Raw genomic sequence first — 26335 nt, 5'->3', positions numbered from 1 at the left:
CATTTTCCTAACATGGATTTTGCTTTGTCTGATTTAATAAAGGAAGAGTAAAACAAGAAACTAATCTTACAGTGTCCAGACAAGTATACAGAAACCCCTGTTTTCCCTGAGCACAAATTGCCGCCTAATGAGTATAATTGTTTCTGTTAAAACGTTGACTCACGGGGTAAAATGAGGAACGCTAGTGGTTTGCAGGAAGTCTGGAGAATGCTGCGTGTTATTCCAGAATCATTCTCATGTCTGTAGCGTTCATGGGGACAGGCTTGTCCCTTCTGCATCCGAGCACAGCTGGTGCTGCTGGCGTCTACACAGGAGGGGTTAGATGTTGCATCTTCCAAGAGAATTGGAACCGGTGTCCCAGATTACCAATGATGATTAATAAAAGGCGGAGCACAGCTTGGCATTGGTGATGTCAGTTCGCAGGGATTTTTCCCACTATCCTTTTGTATTCTGAGTTGAGTTAAATACACATGAGGCAGCTCAAGCTCTTTACAGTCAAGAGGACTGTGGATATGAAAGCTGTGTAGATCAGGGGATCAGCAGTGTATGAGATGATACGGACTATAGGTGCTTAAGGGGACTGCATCAAGCCAGTCAGGTGGTTGATGGGTCTGGAAGAGAGGCTCCAGTTGATGAATCATCCCTGTCAAAACAGATTCTTGGCCCGGTGTCTGTTGTCACCTCCCAGTTCTGTTGCTGCCAGTGGACCTGCAGGGTCTCTCCTCTGTGCAAGTATAAGGGGTAGCCATGGAAACTGTTTCAGGAAGAGAATTTGATTTTCTCCCCTTCACGTTCCTCTTTTCCAGGCGGACACGACACACCCGTTGACAAAGCATAGGAAAATCGCGTCATCGTTCAGAGATTCCTCGCTCTTCGACATCTTTACGTTGTCATGCAACTTACTAAAGCAGGTAAGGCCTTTAACAGTAAATGTCTTAAAGAGAGGTCCTTAATGCTTTATTGGGGGTTCAAAAAACACTTTAGTAGTGGTTTTTGTACGTGTTTTTTTCATAGTGCAAAGTCACGTTTTAAATGCTGGACTCAAGTAGTCATATGACGTTTTTAAATTATGGGCAGTAAAACTCTAAAAGACTAGGAAACCTCTTTCTGCTTAACTACTGATGAGAAAACTGTTTGACACAGAATAATCTCTACTGGTTCGATGCATTGTGTGGGCTACATTTTATTGTGAGTTGTTAACACTCTAGAGTATGCTGGATTGGATTGATTGGTCTAAATGTAATTGCAAGAAGTGTAGTGTTGCAAAGCTGTTAATGAGGACGTAAAAAAATAGCAAAAGTTCAAAGTAGGCGGGATTGTCATACTGCTCTTATTTAAAGTTGCTTTTAATTTAATGTCGTACTTAACTGCTGGCTCTGTGATGAGAACTTCATGAGTTCTCTTCTGCTCTCAGTTGTCAGTGTTGTCCCAGTTCTTGCCCGTGTGCTTTGTGAATTGTGGTGCGATAGTCCTGGAACGAGTTCCACAAGAGTGGCTGTCAGGCCTTTTAGTTATCAAGCTTCCTGCTACTGGAACTCCCTCTCAAAGTGCCATGTAGCGATTGGCTCTTCCGTGGCTGGTTTTGAATAGCAACACAAGAACTGATCCTCCGGCTTGCCACTTTTTTTTTGTGAAGTGGCTCAAGGAATAGTTTCTGTCTGTAAGTGCTGGGTCGGTTAGTTGTTTTGGGTTATGTAACAGTGTTTCTCAAGTTCTGCTCTTAGTCCCAACAGGATTCTTTAGACCTCCTTAAATCCTTGACTGGTTAAGACCTGCGAAATAGTCAATAATTAATTCAAATGTCTAATTAAGCTCAGGTAGACTGAGTACCAGCAGTTCATGTGACTTCCACAGCTGTAACTGTGTCACCAGAGTCACCCCTCCTCCCATCTGATGGGAACGGGGGGTTGGGGTCAGAGGGTCACTTCTGAAGGACCCTCCTGCAGCTTTGCACGGGGTGGGGGGGGCGGGATTGGTGATGCTCGTTCCCCATCCCTTTTCTGTTTCGGCGCCGATCGCTCCAGGCTTCGGGCAAAAATCTGAACCTGAACGACGAGAGCCAGCACGGCCTCCTGATGCAGCTGCTCAAGCTGGCTCACAACTGCCTGAACTTCGACTTCATCGGCACCTCCACGGACGAGTCCTCGGACGACCTCTGCACCGTGCAGATCCCCACCAGCTGGAGGTCAGGTAGGGGTCTGCCGGAACTCCACACGCTTCTGTTTGAAGACACCTGCTAAATCCCTAAACAGGGGGGCCAGACCAGAATTGTTGCACAACTCCTACATCTTGGAGTTCCAGACAGAGCTAGCTGATCTGTTGTCCTTAACTATTTCCTATACCAACCTGGTCTCCGCTGCACAGGATGAGCTCCTGACATAGAGTAGAGAAGTAGAGGAGTTCTTTGCCATGTGTAAAAGTGCATTGGAATTCTAATTTGTGCTGATCTCTCGGGACATAAACACCACAGCAGACGACACAGTATGACGGACAATGACAAACGATACAGAGAGCTCATTACAAACTTCATAAATAATAACAACCAGAACAATACAGATGTTGTGGAGAGGAATAAATATGTAGTAGTGAAAAAAAAAGTGCATAGTGCAGCCATGCATTGAGTCTGAGGCATTGCAGTTAGCTGTTAAGGATGCGCTCTGCAGTAGGGTAGAAGTGGAATAGGGATGCTCTTTGTTAATTGTGAGTACATTACTGCGCAATAGATAGAGCCCCCATTAATAGTGAAAGTGTGCGTCTTGTCAACAAGAGCAGCAGCATCTGCAGCGTCTTTTTGCTGTTGCGTGGTTACCTTCTAATCTGTCAACTGAGGAAGGACAGGGTTTGCTGTCACCTGCAGCTCAGCAGTTTAAGTCTGATTTAGATCGATATGACTTTAAGCATCGCATCTGTAATGGAGACGCATTAAAACGGTGCACAGAGATCTAGAAGGAATGTCATATCAGTAGTGAGTGTAAAAAAGGGTTGTATTATCCATGGTTCCCATCTGTTTGGCAGAGGCGAACACATTACATTTCGTACAGTCATTCATGGTTTTTGGCCATGTTTTCTTTTATTGTATATTTTAAAAACTGCTTGTGTGACACACAAATGTCGTCAAAGTTGGCACTCTGTAATTGTGTGGCATAACAATTTTGAGGGCTGTTTGATACGATGGTGAGCAACAAATCAAAACACAGGAACCCTGGAATGTTGCAATACATTTTCACACCGTTGAACAAGAGTGTCATCTGCCGTATAGTTCCCTATCCATAGTCCAAGTCCATAGACGACCGTGAGAGATCATCCATGATTCAGCATCAGAGCTGATGTTTTCCTATGCTTACAGATGGTTTTGTTTTCCCTCTCTGTTTCAGCTTTTTTGGATTCTTCTACTCTGCAGCTGTTTTTCGATTTGTATCATTCCATTCCTCCATCCCTGTCACCCCTGGTGAGTATTGTGGGGTGTCAGCGGTTTCAGCTCCGCGTGGGTTTGTCATTGTTGACAGAGGGGTCGAGTTACTGCTGCTGCTGCTAGCCAAGCCTTCAGATGAATTGAAGATACAGCCTCCACTGTTGCAACACAACATGCCTGACTGTGGACGGGAAGGCTGTGTAGATCAGGTGAACAGCAGTATGAGATGGAGCAGGCCGTGGACAGGCCAGAGGACTATGGATACGAAAGCTGTATGGATTAGGAGGTCAGCAGTATGAAGGTATACAGGCTGTGGATGGTCAAGAGGACTATGGATACGAAAGCTGTGCAGATTAGGAGGTCAGCAGTATGACGTTATACAGGCTGTGGATGGTCAAAGTGATTACTGGATCTGGAAAAGAGGCTCCAGGTGAAGAATCATCCTATAAAATTGAGATGTTTGGTTTAAAGAACTCAGGAATAAACAGGGGATTGACATTCTGGGGGCTGGTTATGGCTCAGGTTAAGGGTCCTGTTAATGAAAAAAGATCCATTTTGAGGGCTTTGTTTGAAACGATTTAGTGATAATGATATTTTGGGTACCCATCTGTTTGATTGTAACTCCTTGTGCTGTTTTTTCTATTCAGCCTCAGTGTGATATAATTGATCACTGGCTTACTTAGAACATTTTAAAACCATGTGGAAAGGAAAATTAAGAATATTGTTTAGTGCCATTAAGTATATATGTATGTTTTTAAATATGTTTTATATGAACATAGTGTCGCTCAGTGAAACCAGAGCAGTCATGTTAGCTTATTAATCATTAGAAAAGAGATGGGACGATCCTCCTGGATTAGCAGTCAGGCCATTGCAGGAGGTAGGGTGTGGTTTGAGGATGGGCCAGGACAATCTTTAGCTGTGTAACCTGAGACACCTTTTGTCTCAGTCATTAAATAAAACAGCTTGCTTATCTTGGGAAGTAAGATGTTTCTGTTAGTTTTATTCTCTTTGCAAATCTTGACTGTGTTTTTGTACTGCGTCCCCAAGCTTCCCAGCAAGGCGTTTTCAAAGTCCAAGCCACAGCCAGGCTACAGTAGCAGGCTGTAGCCAGTGCACAACCCTGTTTAAGCCTACAGCTGATGCAACAGCCATGTACTGCAAGCTCTCCAGTTATGTGCTGAGTGGCCAAGTTTGTGGATTCTGCAGCTGCCACTATGACAGAACCCCACCCATTGCAGGGTGAGCCTTATAGCCACCTGCCACTTTTTCTTTTGAAATGCTTTGTTAAAGGAACGATGGAGGAGATGGCCGGGTTATTGCAGGTAGAGTTACTTAGTCTTACCGTGCAAGTGGAAGGAATGTCCAACATGAACATCTAAGATGATGATGATAATAATTCCTTGCATTTATATAGTGCTTTTCTGGACACTAAACCACTTTACAGGTAATGGGGATCCCCTCCACAACCACCACTAGTGTGTAGCCCCATGATGATGATGATGATGATGCGACGGCAGCCATAGTGGAGAGCAGAGTGATGAAGCCAGTTCAGAGAGTGGGATTATTAGGAGGCCATGATTGGTAGAGGTCAGGGAGAAATTTGGCCAGGACACTGGGGTAACACCCCTACTTTTTAATGACCCTAGACTTTTTAATGACCAGTCAGGACCTCAGCTTCCGAAGGACAGAGCTTTTTTTACAGTCTAGTGTGCCCGTCACTGTATTGGAGCATTAGGATCCAGGCAGACCGTAGGGTGAATGCCCCCTACTGGTCCCAGTAACATCTCTTCCAGCTGCAGCCTTAGCTTTCCCAGGACTCTCCCATCCAGGTACTGAGCACACCTGCTGAGCTTCACTGGGTTGCCAGTTGCAGGGCGATATACCTGGTGATTGTCTTGCGTTTCTCAAATTTCACATTTCTCACTAAGCGGTATGTATCCGTTTCGTTGCACGAGCGGAGAGAGGGAAAGCACGTGTGGTCATGGCAGCTGTCCCAGTTACCATCGTCCCCTCATGTAGAATGCTGTAGATCTCAAAGGCATTGACTCAGCCACACCGAAGGTCTGTGTAGTCAGCTGCTGACTTGGCAAGGAAATAAGGACCCAGAGACAGTATTGGAGGTAAAATGCAGAAGCATTTAGCACTGAAAATACGCAGCAAAAGGGAAACTTTGCCCTGTCAGTCTTGCTCATGGTGCAGAATCCTCCAGACCCTTGACACCAGGACTGCATGCAGTTCAGGGATTGTGCATGAGCTGATCTCTCATCTGTTACCATTTTAATGTTCTTTCATCATGCATGGAATGAATGCTGGTAAGGTTGTTTATTGGTGTATTGCAATAACCAACAAATAACTCAACTCTATGTGCTTTATTTCTCAGGTGTTATCATGCTTAGTACAAATAGCTTCTGTTCGAAGGTCCCTGTTTAACAATGCAGAGAGGGCAAAGTTCCTGTCTCACCTGGTAGATGGAGTCAAAAGGATTCTGGAAAACCCCCAGGTAAACCGACATTTCTTTAAGGTGCTCTGAAGGCTAATAAAATCAGTGGTTCTTCAGAATGGGCTGTGTGGATGCTCTCCAGACTTGGCCCTGGAGATGTCGGCCCTTTGGTTTTGACGGCGTCTTTAGATGGTGTTAAAAGAGTGCAGCGAGTCAAGCCAGCATCTGCTTTAGTTGAGGTAATCTAATTTGAAAAGAAAGCCAGAAGAGCTGCAGGACAATGAAAATACTCCCTTTGCTATGTCCTCTTGAAGCCCAGTGTTGATATGGGCTGCTGTATAAGCTGGTTCCCCCACCCCCCTCTACTGGGGGAATAGACCTTTGATGGACTGGCGTCCAGGGTGAGTGTGTGTGTGTCCTGTGATGGACTGACGTCCCATCCGGGGTAGTGTGTGTGTCCCGTCCAGGGTCATGTCCTTTGATGGACTGGTATCCCATCCTGGGTTTGTAAACATCCTGGGATGGATTGGAGTCCTGTCCAGGGTGTGTGTGTTGTGTGAGTGCCCTGTGATGGACTGGTGTCCTTTCCAGGGTTAGGATCCAGCTCGCTCCAAACCCCTGAGGAGGAAGTGCTTACTGAAAACAGATGAGTGGTGGAGGTTAAGCAAGTCAAAAGGTGAACCAGTATAAAAAGAACTCTAATTCTGGGCTGATGAAGGGAGACTACTTCAAAGGGTTCAACAGCTAGTGTCCATGCAGCAATAAAGAAGCCAAATACCAACTAGAAGGTGAGACACACCTAAAAAGACATCTCAGTGATCTTCATAGCATCGTCAGAGATACAAAACAGGAAAAGGACATCATTAACATAATTGTGCATTTTAAAAAGTATCAGGGGTAGGGATAGGTCACATAGGCTGAAGAAGTGTCTTCTGTCCTTCACAGAGCTTGTCGGACTCAAACAATTACCATGAGTTTTGCCGACTGCTGGCCAGGCTGAAAAGCAACTACCAGCTCGGGGAGCTGGTGAAGGTGGAGAACTACCCCGAGGTCATTCGGCTAATAGCCAACTTCACAGTGACCAGTTTGCAGGTGAGTCTGTTCTGCTTGAGCAAGCTACGACTGACAAAGAGTCACTGGAGACGTATACTCCTCGGTCCCACCTCTCAAAAACCCCAGTTAGGAGAATGAGTCCTGTGTTGTCAGTGTTACAGACCTCTGCCTGCCTCAGGTTCCAACAGCAACAGACGAGTCTGTGATTGGTTGGCCGTAACAAGTAGGAGGGGTGTCATGTTGAGATGTCAAGGTGTCTGTGTGTCCTGTGTTGACGGATGGGGTGGAAGGAGTCATTGGGGGCAAGAGTTTGGAGACTTACTGTAGAGACAGTTGCAGAGACCGGACCAATGAGTAAAATCCGTATTGCCAAAACAAATACGATTAGCATAAGAAATCTACAGACATTTACAATACAGACACAATCATGAGATATTTACATATAAACATATGGAGCATTTCTGTGAGACAGGCTCACTGTTCCTCAGGCTGTGACAGGAGATCACATACTGGGCTGCCAGTTCGCTCCTCCCTCTCCCAGTAGGATTGGGACTCTGGCAGGTGTGGGAATTCTGGGATTAGATTTGTAAATTTAAGGAAGAATTTTTCTCTAATCCCAGAATATTTGTCACAGTGCAGTAGGAAGTGCACCTCTGTCTCAGTTTCTCCCCGCTGGCAGGGGGAGCATAGCCTGTACACTTCATGTGTTTTTGTTCATCATGCACAGATTGGGTAGTGTGTGCTCCTGTATTCTTAAATGACTTATCTTTCCTGTTTATCCCCATTATGGCTCCTCCTTCATGTGTCCCTGAGGTAGCATTGTGTGAGATTTTTGTCTGTGTGAAGTCCGTCTTTCTCCAATCAGTTGTGTCCTTGCTGTACTTTTTTAACATGTGACTGCGTAATACTTAGGGGATGTGTGGTATTATAAAATTATAAATGTCATTGGAACAGATTTAAACTCTCTGGGATTTTTTCCTGCGATTGGTGCTTCTGTATTCTGGAATGTGCAGTTCTTTTCATTTCATAAAACAAAAGAGATCCAGTTCTTCCGAGCACAGGTAGAGTTGGTAAGATTCCTTATGGGTTGTTCGTTTTTCATGTTAATGAAAACTTCTGCCACAGTTGTGAAATTGGTGGAATAATGTGTTTGGAAAAATGTTCTCTGTGGGGCAAATATTACATGGAAAGCCAGTAATTACATCTTTGTCAATGAAGGTTAAGAAACATAACATTAAACAAAGATGAGTATGATGGATTGGGGTTTCGTGACATTACAGCAGTGTAGCACTTTGCCCTCTAGTGGTTTCTGTGAGCATGTCGACTTAATCTCATCGGATCTCTCATCTCGACTCCCTGGGAGCAGTGTATGTCTGAGGTGCTGCTGTCTCAGGAGAATGCAGAGTCTGTAGTTACTTCTCTCTCAGTTGGGTTATTATTTCATCAAGCTCTAACATGAGCATGAAGTATAAACACAGTGCTTGCAGAGAGTAAGAAGGTCTTACTTTAAGACCACTTCATAGTACTGTAGACTGTGCTAAAGCAGCAATAGTCATTTCTGCTGGCTGCATCTACAATTCTTCGTCAAGCATTTAACTTCATTTGCTTTCAATTATTATCTTGTTTATTAAGACTGCTTACCTTAGTTTTGAGTCTTGTTTGATAACGGTAAGTGCAGCCAGCTTCAGTTGATTCTGCGTGTTAGAATTTGCTTAATGACGTTATAAGTAAATGTGAACGAGCAGGCAGATTAACCACGTTTCCCCTGCTGGAGTTACTCATGCAAAAGATGAAAACAGAAGTTTTTAAATGCCAAGTCTTAGGCTGGGGTGGAAGAGAATTACGTCAATAATGTGACGAGAGCAGCTCTCCCAGGCCCTGCTGTGATTCGCTCGCAGGCTCTGGGCACAGCACGCCGAAAGCTGGGGCCCCCCGTCACTATACCGCTGCCTGAATTTCCGAGGGGGGGGGGGTGACGTAAACTCTCACCCACACAGCGCACTGAGCGACTCGGTTACATCAGCAGCGTGGTCAGCCGTCCCTGGCTCTGCGCCCACACGCACTGGTGCTCAGATTCGTGTTCTGTCCCCCCTCTGCAGCACTGGGAGTTCGCCCCCAACAGCGTGCACTACCTGCTGAGCCTGTGGCAGCGGCTGGCCGCCTCTGTACCCTACGTGAAGGCCACGGAGCCCCACATGCTGGAGACCTACACCCCCGAGGTCACCAAGGCCTACATCACCTCGCGCCTGGAGTCTGTGCACATCATACTCCGGTAAGGGCCTTCTTCCTGAGACCAGAGGTAGACTTCCTTGGACGAATGCGCCATTTGCCGTGTACTAGCTGGTTCACTCTCTTGAGTTCCCCCTACTTAAGATTATGCGGTGACCTGACGAGGCAGTTTTCTTTTTCTAACGCGCATTACTTTGAAGTCTAAAGTCGTCGTTTCTGGAGGAAGTGTTTTCAGGAGTAGCAGATCGTACGGTGGAACATGCCGATGGTGCACTGCTTTTTCCAAGAACGGTTGACCTCTGACAGACTGCAGGGCTCCCCTTGTGAAAGAAGGTGGCAGCAGGCTTTGACGGCGGTGTGCCTGTGTGTCTGCTTTGCTGTGTGGTTGACAGAGATGGCCTGGAGGATCCTCTGGACGACACGGGGCTGGTGCAGCAGCAGCTGGACCAGCTGTCCACCATCGGGCGCTGCGAGTACGAGAAGACCTGTGCCCTCCTGGTGCAGCTCTTCGACCAGTCGGCCCAGTCGTACCAGGAGCTGCTGCAGTCCAGCAACGCCAGCGCCATGGACATCGCCGTGCAGGAAGGTGAGCACAGCTGGTTGTCCAGCTTCTGGGCATTACCCAGCCCAGAATGCCTTGCTGTGACCCAAAGGTAGGTCATCCTGACAGCAGGATGCTTTGTTGCACAAAACACACGGGAAAGTGTGTTCCAGACTTGCGCTGGTCCTGTTGATGGGGGGGGGGGGGACAAAACTCTTTCATTCTACTGAAAGCACTCAGCAAGTCAGCCTACGCCTGCACTGATTCTGCACAGCAGCTTTCTTATTTGCTGAAGGCTTCTTGTTTTCCCATAACTGGTTCTGTGAAACGAGACACCCACCATCGTGCATTGGCTTTGTAATACACAATGGAAAAGTGCTTAGAAGTCTTGATTTGATCCAGGCCCTGATCTAGTTTTTACTTTATGGTAAGTTGAACATTACCTTCAGAAATTGTGGAGCCGGTTTTGGTGACAAGAGTGCTAATGGCCTTGAAAGCATGTCTTTGGTCCCTCTTAAAGGTGACAGTTTATGTCCACAGTTTGTTTGGATTTTTTGCATATTCAGAGCTCAGCTGTTGTGTCATTAAGGGCTTGAACATACAGTGCCTTGCGAAAGTATTCGGCCCCCTTGAACTTTTCAACCTTTTGCCACATTTCAGGCTACAAACATAAAGATATAAATTTTTTATTTTATGTGAAGAATCACCAACAAGTGGGACACAATTGTGAAGTGGAACGAAATCTATTGGATTTTTGAAACTTTTTTAACTAATAAAAAAATGAAAAGTGGGGCGTGCAAAATTATTCGGCCCCTTTACTTTCAGTGCAGCAAACTCACTCCAGAAGTTCAGCGAGGATCTCTGAATGATCCAATGTTGTCCTAAATGACTGATGGTGATAAATAGAATCCACCTGTGTGTAATCAAGTTTCTGTATAAATGCACCTGCTCTGTGATAGTCTCAAGGTTCTGTTGAAAGCGCAGAGAGCATCATGAAGACCAAGGAACACACCAGGCAGGTCCGTAATACTGTTGTGGAGAAGTTTAAAGCCGGATTTGGATACAAAAAGATTTCCCAAGCTTCAAACATCCCAAGGAGCACTGTGCAAGCGATCATCTTGAAATGGAAGGAGTATCAGACCACTGCAAATCTACCAAGACCTGGCCGTCCCTCTAAACTTTCAGCTCAGACAAGGAGAAGACTGATCAGAGATGCAGCCAAGAGGCCCATGATCACTCTGGATGAACTGCAGAGAACTACAGCTGAGGTGGGAGAGTCTGTCCATAGGACAACAATCAGTCTTACACTGCACAAATCTGGCCTTTATGGAAGAGTGGCAAGAAGAAAGCCATTTCTCAAAGATATCCATAAAAAGTCTCGTCTAAAGTTTGCCACAAGCCACCTGGGAGACACCCCAAACATGTGGAAGAAGGTGCTCTGGTCAGATGAAACCAAAATCGAACTTTTTGGCCACAATGCAAAACGATATGTTTGGCGTAAAAGCAACACAGCTCATCACCCTCAACACACCATCCCCACTGTCAAACATGGTGGTGGCAGCATCATGGTTTGGGCCTGCTTTTCTTCAGCAGGGACAGGGAAGATGGTTAAAATTGAGGGGAAGATGGATGCAGCCAAATACAGGACCATTCTGGATGAAAACCTGTTGGAGTCTGCAAAAGACCTGAAACTGGGACGGAGATTTATCTTCCAACAAGACAATGATCCCAAACATACAGCAAAATCTACAAAGGAATGGTTCACAAATAAACGTATCCAGGTGTTTGAATGGCCAAGTCAAAGTCCAGACCTGAATCCAATCGAGAATCTGTGGAAAGAGCTGAAAACTGCTGTTCACAAACGCTCTCCATCCAACCTCACTGAGCTCGAGCTGTTTTGCAAGGAAGAATGGGCAAGAATTTCAGTCTCTCGATGTGCAAAACTGATAGAGACATACCCCAAGCGACTTGCAGCTGTAATCGCAGCAAAAGGTGGCTCTACAAAGTATTAACGCAAAGGGGCCGAATAATTTTGCACGCCCCACTTTTCATTTTTTTATTAGTTAAAAAAGTTTCAAAAATCCAATAGATTTCGTTCCACTTCACAATTGTGTCCCACTTGTTGGTGATTCTTCACATAAAATAAAAAATTTATATCTTTATGTTTGAAGCCTGAAATGTGGCAAAAGGTTGAAAAGTTCAAGGGGGCCGAATACTTTCGCAAGGCACTGTACAAAGTAATATAAATGCAATGTAAAAATAAATCAAAGGGACGTGTTTTTGGTAGAACTAGAGACACTTTGAAAGAGAAGCTGTATTAATGACGCATAGTGATCGATGTTTTAGGTCTCTGGCTGTACCGTCCTGTACACCACGCACCACGTGTGAAATCAGATTTTCCCTGTTTCTGTGTCCAGGCCGCCTGACGTGGCTGGTGTACATCATCGGAGCTGTGATCGGAGGGCGGGTGTCTTTCGCGAGCACAGACGAGCAGGATGCCATGGACGGAGAGCTAGTCTGTCGGTGAGTGTCTTGAGTACCACAGAAGGGACTCGTGCCTGTTCTGGGTACACTCAGGGTTGCTTAACTGCAGCATCTCGGGGTACACTCAGGATTGTCTACCTGCAGCGTCTTGGGGTACACTCACGGTACACTGTTGCCTGTCTGCAGCATCTTGGGGTGCACTTTTACCTACCTGCAGCATCTTGGGGTACACTCGGGACACACCATTGTCTACCTGACACGTCCTAGGGTAAACTCAGGGTTCCCTACCTGGCACGTCTTGGGGTGCACTCACAGTACACCATTACCTACCTGCAGCATCTTGGGGTACACTCGGGACACACCATTGCCTACCTGGCACGTTTTGGGGTACACTCAGGGTTGACTGCCTGGCACGTTTTGGGGTACGCTCAGGGTTGCCTGCCTACATTGTTTTGGAGTGCACATAGAGCATAACCATTGCCTACCTACAACATCTTAGGATGCACTATGGGTCTACTCCTTGCCTACCTGCGATATCTTGGGGTTCACTGTTATCTATGGGTGTCCCCATTGCCTACGTGCGGTGTCCTTGGGTGCTCTGTGTGTGCCTGTTACCCGTCTGCAGTGCCCTGGGCGTGTCTTGTGATAGAGCCGTCCTGCCAATCCCCTGACTGTCAGAAAGTCTATATTATGAGGTCTGGGCCTGAATCCCTAGAAAACAAAATACATTTTAGGAGGAAAGGTCTCTCATACTGGATTTAAACGTGTGCTTTGTAATGTGGTATAAAAAAATGATACAAATTACCCAAATTTCAATTTTTGTTTTGCTTGTTAAGAGATAATTTACTATATAATTATGTCATTTACACACTTTACTGCCTACATAAAGAAGACTAAAATTCAGAAATTGAATCTTGAACTTTGTATCCCTTACTTAGAGAAAAGAGTGTGGCCTGAAAGTACCAGTAATAGTCTAAAAAAGATCTATGAATAATATTTCATCCGTTCTGCTAATGGGTTCTTGTGTTTTGGATGAGTAATGGAAAAAAATCTTTCAGAGGAAAATCACTGTGACTATAAATATGTTTTTTATTTCTTAAGAAGCAGGTCGCGTTGTGCAGCTTTGGTTACTGATGTGATGTATTTGCTGCCCTGGCCTATTTCATAGCATGAGCAAACGGTGACTTCTGCCCTCACCACACAAATGTTTTTGTTTGCAGAGTCCTGCAGTTGATGAACTTGACAGACTCTCGTCTTGCTCAAGCAGGAAATGAAAAGCTGGAACTGGCCATGCTCAGCTTCTTCGAGCAGTTCCGGAAGATCTACATTGGAGACCAGGTGCAGAAATCCTCTAAGGTAATTCAGGGGCCACTGTAGCGTAAGCAGAGTATTGTGAGTCCTTAAGGCACAGAACGTGGCTCAGAAACTGAACTTAATTGCCTGCGAAGCAGAAATTCCTAAATCGGAACTTTTAGACCCCAGCATGACAGATGGGCTTGAGTCCGGCTCTGAATGTTTGCTCGTCTGTTGTGAATTTCTACATTTCAAAGATGTATAAAACGGAACATTTTGTGACTTTTTTTGCAGAAAAAAACTGCCTTTTTTTATACAGAAATTGTATGGAGCCAGATCTCAAAATATTGCATTTTTAGCAGTCACTAAACGTCTTTCGCTCGTAAGCGTGAAAGTATTGCATGCTCTTTTGTTTTGGATCCTGAAATCTGATGCCCATCTCTGTGCGGATTCGTTTTTAACCGGCCTCTGCTCCAGTATCACTGCTGCAATACTTCCTGTTGAAGAGTTTGATTGGAAGCTATGGATAGAACCTCATGGTTATCATATAGACTAACAGATATCTGAACAAGATTTGATAGAATGTTGCACAGGTTTTGCCAAAGCAAGACTGTTGTATATTTTTGGGTTTCGGTGTTTTCAGTGCTGCTGTTGATTTGCGTGCAGGCGAAACCTGCGGTGCATGTTTTAAAAGAAGTCCAAAACAAAACTTCAACATGCATGCGCTAATATTGCTATCATTTTTTTTATCAATAAATTGCAAAATGGTGTTGCACATGTAGCAATGGGGAAGTGTTGTTTCCTTTTAAAACTCGAATTGGAATGTTTTTGCTTAAGTCTGCAAGCTTAATTTATTGTGTTGCGTGTCCCCTGAAAAGCTCAGCCTGAGTTTAATTGGACTTTTCCTTTGTGCTTGTGCAGAGCCCTTGAAAGTGTGAACACGCAAGATAAGTGTTTCGTAGTATTTGGTGTAGCTTAGCGGCTCTGTCTCCCTCCACTTGTGGCAGTCCTGTGGGTCTTAGCTTTCTCCATGCCGTAACCTCCAGAGTGCCGCCTTCCTCAGTAGCCTCTTTAGCAACATTGCCATCAGTAGCTGGCTTTCGAGGTGCTTGGAAAGAAAAGGCCACATGCAAAGCAATGCTAATCCCCTTTGCATTGCTGTACAACCCCACATGGTCAAAGTCAAGGGTGCAGCATGACACACGAGCCTGTGAAGAAACAAGGATTAAAAGAGTCCTAAAACATTTCCCTCTCCCGTAGCATTCTGATTGGATGAAGATCTAATTATAATTTGTACCCATAGTTCGTTACAACCAGTGGCATCTGGCCAGTGGTGTGCTTCTATTTTCTGTTTCACTTGTTTGCTTTTCTGCCTTGTCAAGTGATGCATGCCAACCAGGGCATCTGCCAAAACCCGAAAGGGAACTGACATGCGAGCAGATGCTTGCATGCATCACACTTGCCCTCCTTTCTGAGAAGTTCGTCTCGGGGTTCTGTTACTTTGATACCTTCATAAAGGCGATCACTATGCATGAGTTCCCTAAGGAAGCAGCAGGTCTGGGAATGAAATATCTGCTGCGCTGTAATTGAGTCGCCAATATGACATCACAGACAGATGTTCAGCTGGGAAAGACTCCCTCGAGGTTTTAGAGGGGGGGATCATTGGCATAGCTGGGGAAACCGTATAAGAATATGGCTTCACTGCAGAGACAGGTGCAAGCAAATTGTGAAAGACCTTGTAGCTGTTTTCATGAACATCATCTGCTGCTTCCTAAGGCTACAGAGCCAGATTCCCTCGTGCCAGCAGGGAGGGTAGGGAGACCAGCCACTCTTGCTCTCTCTTTGAGGTGAAGCCAGGCTGGCTGTTACGGGCCAGGAACTTCAAATGAGCCGCAGAGACATTCTCAGGGGTTGCTGGACCTGGGCAGCACGGCACTGGCACTGCAGTAGGTTACTGGCACCTACAAACTCTCTGCAGCTGAATGATTCCTACAACTGAACGTTTCAGCTGAGGAGTGCAGTTCCCCTGACATTTAGAATCAAACTGAAATGATCTCCTGCCTGACAACGAAACACTTCACAAGTGTGCACATCACACAAGTGCTGCCAACGCAAGCCTGCTGTGCATTACTCTGCTCGGTGCTCTCAGTGCTGCTGTTAATTTGTGTTTGCGAGGGGGCGTTATCTGGAGATACTGCATTTAACAGCTAGTGAAATCGTTTTTGTTTTTTTGCATGGTGGTGCCATCATAACTGCCTTTATAATTTTTCTGACGTAAAGGGACAATGAGAGTCCTAGCTATGGAAATATTTATTTAAGCAGATGCATGTACTTTAAGAAGCAAATTTGGGGATTTTAATGAATAGTTGTAATTCCGATTCTGACTCTCAAGATGACCCCTGATCTGTGTTTATCTAACCTCCTTTCACTTGGTTTTATTGGGCAGGACAGAAAGGCAGAGTTTCTCTGGGCCGACCTGTTCTGTACTGTTATTGGTGCAGCTCAGGAACAGCCAGGCCAGAGGGAAGGGCACTGCAGTGCCAGTCCACACACACTGGAGGGAAATTTCCACCAGTGCCAGACGAAGCCGGTGGGAGTCAGGCTTTAGTGCCCACATAACAGCCCTAGTGCCCTCTTCTCACCTTGCAGGAGCCTCTTTCCCTCTCCTCCACCAAACTGGGTTCAGTCCAGTCTGAGGGGCTGCCTCCTGGGGGTGACCAGGCATACTGATGTGGGTGAAGGGTGGCTGTGGATCTGTGTTCGGTTTCTAGCTGTGGAGCATTGAAAGATCAGGATGGCTTCATCCACCCTGTGATCTCACTGCTGGCCCAGGCTCAGATGTGCATTTCAGAAGCTTTCGCTGAAATAAAGCTTGTGCTGACTTTCACCATGCTGCATTTGTAAACCTGTGGAAGGACCTGGAGGTGAATCAGTAGGGGAGAAAGCTGGAGAATTGGGCTTCAGGTTAATGGGGGTCTATGGACATGTTTTTTTTTTTTTTTCGGCGTTTGATCAGAAATGCTCTGTGGTCGGTAATTCACCACAGTCAAATGATTGAGTTTTCTGACCAGCATGAAGGGTTAACCACCAGCCCAGCCTTTTTTTATTTTATTTTAAACCCTTTTTGCATAAAACCTGTGTCTAGTCATCTGTTAACTGACAGCCCCCGTGTGCAGTGTTGACCGAAGAAGAAAATTGATTTGTTATTAATCTGGGGAAATGGGTAAGGCTCCTCTTTGCAAGCTGTTGTGTTGCATTTTAGGGATTAGAAGCCACAGCCTCATTAATGCCGGCTGTACAGAAACAACATGCTTGATGTCAGTTCTATATGTCCTGTAAAATTTGGTAACCGGATTGCAGCGTCCAAAACTGCATACTCTGTCAGCTAGACAAGAGCCTGCGGCTCGTAAAAACTGAAATCCCACTGACAGTCGGGAGTCTCGTTTCCCTGTAAACTACGCTCATTTGACCATTCCGGAAATTGAGCCGTCAGATGAGCTACATCTAAGGGACTGTAATTGGCAACAGCTGAACGGTGTCTGGAATGAGCCGAGTGTGTGTGGTCTGCCCTTCGTGCTGTAGACGTCATTCATGCCACTTTGGCCAGTGCACTTGTATGAAACAGGGAACACTCTGCAGTTCCCTTTTGACTTCCTTCGCTTTTGGCCCTTGCATCCCCTAAAACAGTCACCAAGCATCAGAAAGCACCAGCTGCCCCCTTCTAAGAGATCTGGAGTCTTTATGGGCTTGTAAATTTTTGTGATTGAAACGCACAGATGGATAGACATTGGCTGAGAGTTTTGTTGTTGTGTTTTGGCCTTTAAAGAGGAATAAAGTGCTTTCCTGACCGCCTTTCTAGCATTTGGCAATTTATTTTTGTTCTTATTTGAGTCTTTGTTGTTTTTTCTGCAGCTGTATCGGCGTCTGTCGGAAGTTCTGGGGCTGAACGATGAGACCATGGTGCTCAGTGTGTTCATTGGGAAAATGTACGTCGGATTTAATCTTTCAGGCAGGCAAGCTGCAGTCCAGTGAAGGCTTGCTTTTCTTAACATTAGCCAGAAGCTGTTCTTATACTACAACTAGCTTTGTCAGTTTCTGATGTTTTTCTCATTTATTTACTTCCTTTAAAACTTGCATGGATTAGGCATTGTTGTCTTTATGAAGGCCAGCGAAAGCAGCTGACCATGCAAGGGGTTTATGGTTTTTTTTTGCCATCAAATTGAAATGAGTTCTTTGTCTTGTGCTCATGATTTGTTAATGCAAAGCGTATGGAAGCTAACTGAGACTGTTTTCTCTGGCTGATGAAGAATCACCAATCTGAAATACTGGGGAAGATGTGAGCCGATCACCTCCAAGACGCTTCAGCTTCTCAACGACTTGTCCATTGGATATCCTTTGATGCAAACGAACTGTGGTGTCGTGTCTTTCTTCTTGTCTTGGGTGTGTTACTACAAGTTGTCCCTCTCACACAGGTTTATTTGACTGGAACAGGCAGCTGTCCCACAGGCCAGGATTGCTGATCTGACATGTGCAGGCTCATGGCTGCCATGTGTTTAAAGCAAACAGTCAGAGTACTGGCCATCACTTCCAAAACACGCAGAGACCCTTTCAGATCTCTGCTTCTGGTTGTTTGTACCCAGTCTCCCCAAGCCTTGAGGAACTGTTTTTAAAAAGGCTTGACTGGACAGGTGCACTAGCATGGAAGTGTCCCCTGCATTTGAACAACAGAGCGTAAAACCTAGCACATGATAAGGAATATATCCTAAATGAAATATGGGGAAGAAGTGCAAATAAGAGCTCTGTTGAGTATAGTTCTCTCACATGCAGGCCGGACGCTTTGAGGCTAATTTCTAGCGTGAAGAATTGAAGAGGGGAAACTCTAAATTTGACGTCTGGTGTTCTTTAACATTCAGTTTTGTTTGCCTGTGTCTCTTTAATTGTGTTGAGAAGGTTTCGCTTGTGTAGTAGAAAGTGAGCCAGCCCGTTGTGGCCGCACCCAGGCCTGGCGTGTCACGAGCGTGTGAGTCCTTGACTCTCTGTGCACCTACAGCAGCGTCAGGAAGCTGGTGAAACTCAGCGCGGTTCAGTTCATGCTGAACAACCACACAGTAAGTACCGTCCTGCTGGCCACCACTTCCTCATTCTTTTTGTGTTGCTTTGATGCATTTCATTTTCTGTTTTTTGTTTACATGGATGTAGATGAAATAGCTTAACACACGGGGTATGGGGTATTCATGGGGTAAAGACTGTTGTGGTACAATCTTGCCTTAGCACAACAGCCAGCAGTTATTTGTGCTGCTGGAAGTTTTGTAGCGTTCCTTCAGTGTCCTGTTGTGCTTGCCTTCTTGTGTCTGAAAGTAGAGTGGCCGGATCAAAGGCTCTGATCGTGTTAAACTGTAGTCTGCCTTCTTAGCAGCTTCCTTTCGGATAGACACCACGGTCCTTTAGCAGTGATAAATCCCCAGGAACATGACACTGTCCCGCTTCTCCTGACAGAGTGAGCACTTTTCATTCCTGGGCATTAACAATCAGTCAAACCTCACTGACATGAGGTGTCGGACCACATTCTACACCGCGCTGGGGCGCCTCCTCATGGTCGACCTGGGTAAGAACCTTAGAGAGTGTTGGGGAGTGGGGGGGGTGGGGAGTTTAGTGTGTTTCTTCATTCATCAATGTTATGTGTAAGTGGTGTAGTTTGAACAGCATGTTTTCAGAAATGAGTTTAGTTCAGCCTGACCCATCTCTTTCGCTGCTTCGGTCAAGTCTGAAGATATGGTATTAGGACGCACCGGTATTCTCCTGTGTGGAATCTTAATGTCCTGCTTCTGCGGGATATTGTATAGCTAGCACCTGTTGGAGAAATGTTTCCCGCTTCCCCTTAAAAGTCAGTCAGGAGTCCGTCTCAGAAGTTAAAAGAAGTTTTTATTTCATGCGCATGGGAACGAAATGCACAGATATGCTTAGTGTATTTTTCTAAAAAATAATTAAACTAGAAGAGTCCTTAAATATTTTCCTGTTATCTGTCATGGTTCCCATCTTGCACATCTTTCTACTTCCCTACTTACTAAAGATAACTTCTTTTAATAAAATTGGTTACTTAGGTTCGTAGCAGACATTCCTATAAAACAGCATAGAATTACACAGTAGCCCTTGTGTCCAGCATTCTTCCAATCCAGTTCAAACCAGTTCTGAATGGCCACCTTATAAAATATTGCACCTTCCGCAGAAAAAGTGTGTACAAAGCTCATAGAGACCCTCTCAACACACTGATGAGCTTATGTGAGCCTGGGTTCACGATAGTTTACTTCTGTCCATTTGTGCAGTTAGCGAGAGAGGGATGCCCTGAGGAATATGGATAAATACACAAACCTATGTGAGATACATATGAAGAGCGTACATTTTGGATGCTTAGTGTTAATTAAATCTGTAGGGTAACATTTGTGTTGCGTTGGCGTTGTCCACTCATGCCGTCTCGCTCTCCCTGTGTCCCTGCAGGTGAAGATGAGGACCAGTTCGAGCAGTTCATGTTGCCGCTGACTGCTGCGTTCGAGGCAGTGGCGCAGATGTTCAGCACCAACACCTTCAACGAGCAGGAAGCCAAGGTGAGGCAGATGGTGGTATTCTCGGGCAGGGGCGGGTCGGGATGTTTTTGTTTGAAGAAATCAAACACATCCGTTTGATCTATTTTGTTTCCAGAGAACGTTGGTTGGCCTGGTGAGGGATTTAAGAGGCATCGCCTTTGCTTTCAATGCCAAGACCAGCTTCATGATGCTCTTCGACTGGATGTATCCTCCACAGTTCTTTCCCCTGACCTGTCAGACAGGGGAAATGCAGAACAGGGTCCTTGGAGCCAGCACTGGGACAGCTGGAAAATCTTTTTGCCTCATTAACCCACAAAAATAACCCTAGAGACTACTGCAATCAGATCTTTTTTAACAAAGTTTATATATACATGCTGAGAATCACTGTTGGAGCCAATAGCATTTTTCTTTTTTACTCATGTGCTCATTTACCTATATGCATCTCTATCTATAATGAAATGGTTTATTTACAATATAAGCAGATATCTGAGCACCAGATAAAACCCCCTCTGATGTGTTCTAGTGTCCAAAATACGTTTGCTATCAAAATGTGTGAGCAGCATGTTTTTCTCCTGTACAGTCGCTCTTTTCCTCAGCTTTCGCCGTGCAGTTACCCCTCCTACATGCCGATCCTGCAGCGAGCAATCGAGCTGTGGTACCACGACCCTGCTTGCACTACCCCTGTACTCAAGCTAATGGCAGAGCTTGTCCACAACAGGTACGCGTCTTGCAGCAGGGCACAGGTGCGGCTGGGCTTCAGACTCCAGATGTGACAAAGGTTCACCGTCATCATGAACTCACCTGCGTCGCCTGTCTGGTCCATTCAATCTCACTGCACCTGCTCCAGAACAGACTGTCATTCACCTGATAACAACTGGGTTCATGTGTTGAAGTTATAAGATGATTTTGTTTTGATGTTCAGAATATAAAAATTCCATAAAATAATGATTTTATTGTTCGTAGCTTTTTTTTTTTTACCATATTAAGAGGAATGCAATTTCTTTTCAGGCTTGCATTGTCAAGTACAAACAATATACTTACGAATCATAAATTGCTCTTCCTGGATGAAATGTTAACTGCAGATTTGCAGGCTGGGGTCCAGCAGCTCTTCTTATTTGTGTCTCGCCATGCGAGTCTGCTTTGGTATTTACATCTCCCAGTGTTTTGTCTTAATTGCCATATTGCTGCTCATGATCCTGTTTTAGTTGTTAAACTTTAAGGTGTCTGTTCAGAGGGTTCTTAACCGCAGGCCAGGGCGCCTGCGCACGGATGTCAAAGCGTTGTTTATCTTGTATTGTTTCCAGGTCGCAAAGGTTACAGTTTGATGTGTCGTCGCCTAATGGAATCCTGCTCTTCAGGGAAACCAGCAAGATGATAACTACATATGGTAAGACTTGAGTCTGCACAGCTGCACTGAAAGGTACAAATTGCAAAGCCCACAGGAGCTTCAACATACACCACTGATGCTGAGGACAAGAATTCCTTTGGTTTGTTTTCTGTGTGATGCTGCCTCAGCAATGTTAGTTACCTGCAGAGGCTCACTGATTATTGATTAGTTAATCCAATGGATTGTTGTTCTGTCCTGAACACACCACAGCCAGCCTCTCTTGATGGAAAGCCTTGTGGCAGCAGCTGTAGTTCTAGTCGAATGAAATAAATGTTCCTGTGTAGTAAGGTCTCCTGCTTTTTACCCCAACCTGCTGACAATGTCTGTAATGTGATATTCAATGCACTAAGCTGAGCAGAGAGCCCCTATCCTCTTCCAGGCTCCCAGACATCCTCTTTCTGCTCACATACAGGAGGAGAGGGGAAGAGGGATTTTAAATTTAGCAGCCATCTGCTGAAGTGAGGCTCAGCAATAGCCAGTGCTTCTTGGAAGTGCCAGTCCTGCAGCGTCCTCGGCTGGATCCAAGAGTCAAAAAAGGAAATGACAAAGACTGTCCACAATTAACAAAGTGCTGTCCAACAGACATCAGTCAGAAAAGGTTGGGGAAAAAGGGATGCACATTCTCAAGTCCTTTACAGTTTAGCGTACACTGCTGTTGTTGAATACACATTTGTTCGTGCACTCTTCCAAGACAGGACCTGTCCGCTAGCATTGCAATCTGGCTGTGAAGGTGTCAGACAGTCCCATTCCCCCTTGAAGGGAGGAGGCTGAGATCAAGCGCTTCCCCTGGTTGTCGGGTACAACGTGACTGCTCCTCCGTTTCACTCAAGTTTTCCTTCCTGTTCTTTTTTATTTCTGTCTCAGGCAATCGTATCCTAACACTAGGGGAGGTCCCGAAGGATCAAGTCTATGCACTAAAACTCAAAGGAATCTCGATCTGCTTCTCCATGCTGAAAGCCGTGCTCAGTGGCAACTACGTGAACTTCGGCGTGTTCCGCCTGTACGGGGACGATGCGCTAGACAACGCCTTACAGACCTTCATCAAGCTCCTGCTCTCCATCCCCCACAGCGACCTGCTGGTGAGTGTCTCTTTCACCAGCAGAGGGCACCAGCGGGCTCTCCTAGCTCCCATCCCCATTGTAGCGATGTGTTCTAACAGTGCAACACAAAGACAGAACCCAGCGCCAGATCACTCCACATCTCTCTGAATTCATCACTCCAGTGCTTATGTCCCAGCAAGGTGTACAAGCCTTTGAGTTGACAGTCTGGGGATCTTTACCTCTCCTGAGGAGCTTATAGAATCCAAAGCCTTCTTTGCATTGCAGGGTCCAGAGCCTTCAGGTGGTGTGCATCTCTGTAGAGCTCCACTGCAGTGAATGTTAAAAATACTTTTTGTCTTTTTGTCTTGCACTGAAAACATTTTTTATTGTTTTGCTTTGCGACAGCAAGAGGGCTCTTGAGCCGTTTTTAAATTGTTAGCAGTTCTGTGCAGATCTCTAGGATGCCACGTCAGAAATAACACTATGTGAGCAATCCGGTTGTGTTGTAAGTCAGGGGCTCCTTATCCTGGTCCTAGAGGGCCCCACGCACACCCGCTGATGTTAATTCCAGCCGAGCTTCATTTCCCAGCTGAAGGCTTCATTGAACAGATGAGCTGCTCGAGCGGAACATCTGCAAGTGTGTTTTTCTACTCGAGAGGTTAGGGGAAAGTTTCCCGTCCTTATAAAAAGCCGTCGATAAAAAGGGCTGAGCTGAAAACAATCAAACCGATCAGTCCTGTTCTTAAGACGGTTGAGGATTCAGTTGTGTAACGGAGGTAGGCTGGAACAAAACTGAGCAGGGCTGAGGTTAGTGACGGCAAGCCAAACTCCCTGGTCCCTGGGAAAATGTTCACATGTGATGGCAGTCCTCCTGTTCCCCAGTCTGTGTCAGCAGTCTGGCCAGTGCTTTGTAGTGTGAAGCCCCCCTTTTTTTTTTCTCTGTGTCCTGCAGGATTATCCTAAACTCAGCCAGTCATATTACTCCTTGTTGGAAGTGCTAACCCAAGACCACATGAACTTCATCGCCAGCTTGGAGCCTCACGTCATCATGTACATTCTGTCTTCTATCTCTGAAGGACTCACAGCGCTTGGTAAATGCATTCATTTGTGTTGTTTATGCAAACGGCACAGGTCTCACTGGATATCAATACAAACGTGTTTTACTAAGGACACATAGTATACATTTTCTTGGGCTCTTCCATTTACATAGTCATTCTTCAATTGGGTTTTACAGACAAAGTTATACTACAGTATGTAGTCTTGATACAGACAAACCGATCATGTATACTTTCACGTGTAAAAGCGTGTAAAAGTAAAACTGCTTGCAGTGTTGAACGCCATCATATGCCAGCAGATTCCTTTAAGTCAAAAACTGAATTATGCTGATAATAGGTGTTGATTGGAAAAAGATGTGTATCATTTGTATTCCAGCAGTGACGGGTCTGAATTATTTTGCATGGCACTGTATTTCAGTACCTGTAATACAGCTGGGTTTTCTGCAGCAAGCCCTCTTGCTGAAGTGCTCTACACTCTACATAAGGGCCCTAGCTTCCCCAGCGTGCAGGTTTTTGTGCCTCAGCCTCCTCCGAGCACCGCTGGGGAAGGTCGGGCTCCGCCCCCTCACTCCCTGTGCTCTCTCCTCAGACACGATGGTGTGCACGGGCTGCTGCTCCAGCCTGGATCACATCGTGACCTACCTGTTCAAGCAGCTGTCCCGCAGCACCAAGAAGAGGTCCACCCCCATGGTGCAGGAGAGCGACCGCTTCCTTCACATCATGCAGCAGCACCCCGAAATGATACAGCAGGTGAGCGCTGACGGGGGGACCCGGGTTTCTGAGCTCCCCGAAGTAAGTATTGGGATCCCCGAAACTCAGATATTGCTGAATCGTCAATCATGTCTCTTTGATAAACCCAGGACCGAACGAGAAATAGCCCTTCAATTTTTAAAGCAGCTGGAAGGATGATTTGGATAAGTCCGTAATGTTTATTTCTAAGCCGTGACCATGCGAATAGCCCGTGATCTGTCTTTTTAGCTAAGTAACTTTTCAGCTATTGCTATCTCAGTATCTCAGGAGAGCACGGGTTTTATAGAACCTCTGGTAAACGTAATAACTTGGTTACTTTCACATTGTGTGATATATATATAACTTATAGCAATATGTGTAGATGTGCAGCATTGGAAAATTAGCTTGATATTTAACCAAGACAAACTATTACGTATCGGTTGCTTTTGAGCAGAGGTTTGTTTTAATTATAATAAGAAAAATATTAACGGGGCCTTTCAGATGCTGTCGACCGTGCTCAACATTATCATTTTCGAAGACTGCCGGAACCAGTGGTCCATGTCACGGCCGTTGCTGGGCCTGATTTTGTTAAACGAGAAAGTAAGTCGGCCTCGATTTTCCCAGAATCGGTTTTTTCACATTATGAAGCCTGGTACCAGCTACTAATTGTACCAGCCCCCCCCCGTGTGACCACCATTATTTGTTGTGATCGAGTTTTTAACATCATGCCGTCAAAGGTCCACATTCACGCACACGGTTCTTGCTGAAGCCTCTGGCTCTACAGAAATGGAAAGATACTGTTCAAATTGTTCAGAAGTCTTCCCCTTCCATGGGGCAAAAATATCCGAGCCTAAAGGAGACTGTGGGGAAAAGCCAGCGCCATTAGCGGCCTAATGAGTGTTCGGTTCAATATGTGAAAGAGAAGCAAAGCGTCCATCTGAGATATTTGTAGTTTTTTTTTATCCCCTCCCTCATTTGTGTTCACCATTTCAGATTTAGTTCACACTTCAGGTGCTGAGAATCGGCTCCTGTGCAGTCTTTGTGCCCCATGTTTCTTCAACGGGGAGTGAAGTCTCATGGCTTTAAGGGAACAGCAGTGTAATTTGCTACATAATTGCGCTCTTTGTAATGAAGAGCGTAGCTGGCTCCTGAGCCCGCAGAACACATCTCCAGGCTTGACACGGTAGACCTGCCTATAATTAAGAAGGGGGAGACATGAGACACGTCATATACTAACCCATTTTTCTGTGTGTGCGCATTGTGTGTTTTTTCTCAGTATTTTGCTGACTTGAGAAACAGCATAGTGAACAGCCAGCCTCCCGAAAAGCAGCAAGCCATGCACTTGTGTTTTGAAAATCTAATGGAAGGCATTGAACGCAACTTACTCACAAAAAACCGAGACAGGTGTGTACAATCTTGCACTATTGACCTACCGCTGAAGAATGCCATTTTCTTTGCTGTTACACAGAGCTTGCAAAGAGGAATTATTTGCACAGCTTTCGTAGCTAGATAATGTGTTGGGCATTGCCTTACCTGCACACTTTTATTTTAAGCATTAATATTTTATGTACTGCCGAGTTTCAGTCAATATCTTCATCTGTTTGGAAGTGTTTTTGTGTGGTGCTCTGTGTTACATAGAATAGCTGATCCAGGTGTTATAAGGGAAAGGATTTGTTGCCAGGCGGTTCCTGCATAAAACTCCTGCTCTGCCTTTCGTCTTGCACTACAGTAGCAGGCTAGTTGTTCATAGTTCACCACATAGTGAGGGGTTTGATTCCCGACGAGCACCATTTGTGTGGAGTTTGCATGTTCTCCCCATCTGCATGCAGGTTTTGCCCAGGTGGCCATCGTTTCCCTCCACCTCCCAAATGCAAGTTGGTTTGGTCTGATGGCTGTTCTAAATTTGCCCCACTGCTGTGGCCATACAATGGAATACCGATGGGTATTGCCACCAGGCAGGGAGCAGAGTTCTCAGTCTCATCTTTAACCCTTTGCTTCTGGGTTAGACTTGCAGTGGCCTAACCCTCTCCTGGATGAGTAGCTCACTGACTATTGGACCCTGCATTCGTTTCTTGAAGATATAAGCACCTA

General features: G+C 45.5%; 1 protein-coding gene across 1 annotated transcript in view; it reads left to right on the top strand.

Moving 5' to 3' along the window:
* The window catches only part of xpo7 (exportin 7), a 43641-nt gene that overhangs the window by 14935 nt on the left and 2371 nt on the right, over window positions 1-26335 (top strand). Inside the window, exons 6-27 of the mRNA XM_088624014.1 lie at window positions 807-911; window positions 2025-2190; window positions 3375-3448; window positions 5793-5912; window positions 6798-6944; window positions 9005-9177; window positions 9527-9720; window positions 12093-12198; window positions 13380-13515; window positions 17365-17438; window positions 17760-17840; window positions 18497-18560; window positions 18949-19057; window positions 19948-20054; window positions 20149-20237; window positions 20644-20751; window positions 21338-21420; window positions 22285-22499; window positions 23413-23551; window positions 24105-24265; window positions 24746-24844; window positions 25521-25648. Coding sequence (XP_088480140.1) covers window positions 807-911; window positions 2025-2190; window positions 3375-3448; window positions 5793-5912; window positions 6798-6944; window positions 9005-9177; window positions 9527-9720; window positions 12093-12198; window positions 13380-13515; window positions 17365-17438; window positions 17760-17840; window positions 18497-18560; window positions 18949-19057; window positions 19948-20054; window positions 20149-20237; window positions 20644-20751; window positions 21338-21420; window positions 22285-22499; window positions 23413-23551; window positions 24105-24265; window positions 24746-24844; window positions 25521-25648 — 2678 coding nt within the window. The remainder of the gene's footprint in view (window positions 1-806; window positions 912-2024; window positions 2191-3374; window positions 3449-5792; window positions 5913-6797; window positions 6945-9004; window positions 9178-9526; window positions 9721-12092; window positions 12199-13379; window positions 13516-17364; window positions 17439-17759; window positions 17841-18496; window positions 18561-18948; window positions 19058-19947; window positions 20055-20148; window positions 20238-20643; window positions 20752-21337; window positions 21421-22284; window positions 22500-23412; window positions 23552-24104; window positions 24266-24745; window positions 24845-25520; window positions 25649-26335) is intronic.

The sequence above is a fragment of the Lepisosteus platostomus genome, chromosome 3 (assembly GCF_059453375.1).
Source record: "Lepisosteus platostomus isolate fLepPlt1 chromosome 3, fLepPlt1.hap1, whole genome shotgun sequence".
NCBI lineage: Eukaryota > Metazoa > Chordata > Actinopteri > Semionotiformes > Lepisosteidae > Lepisosteus > Lepisosteus platostomus.
This window is presented reverse-complemented; position numbering and strand designations above follow the sequence as displayed.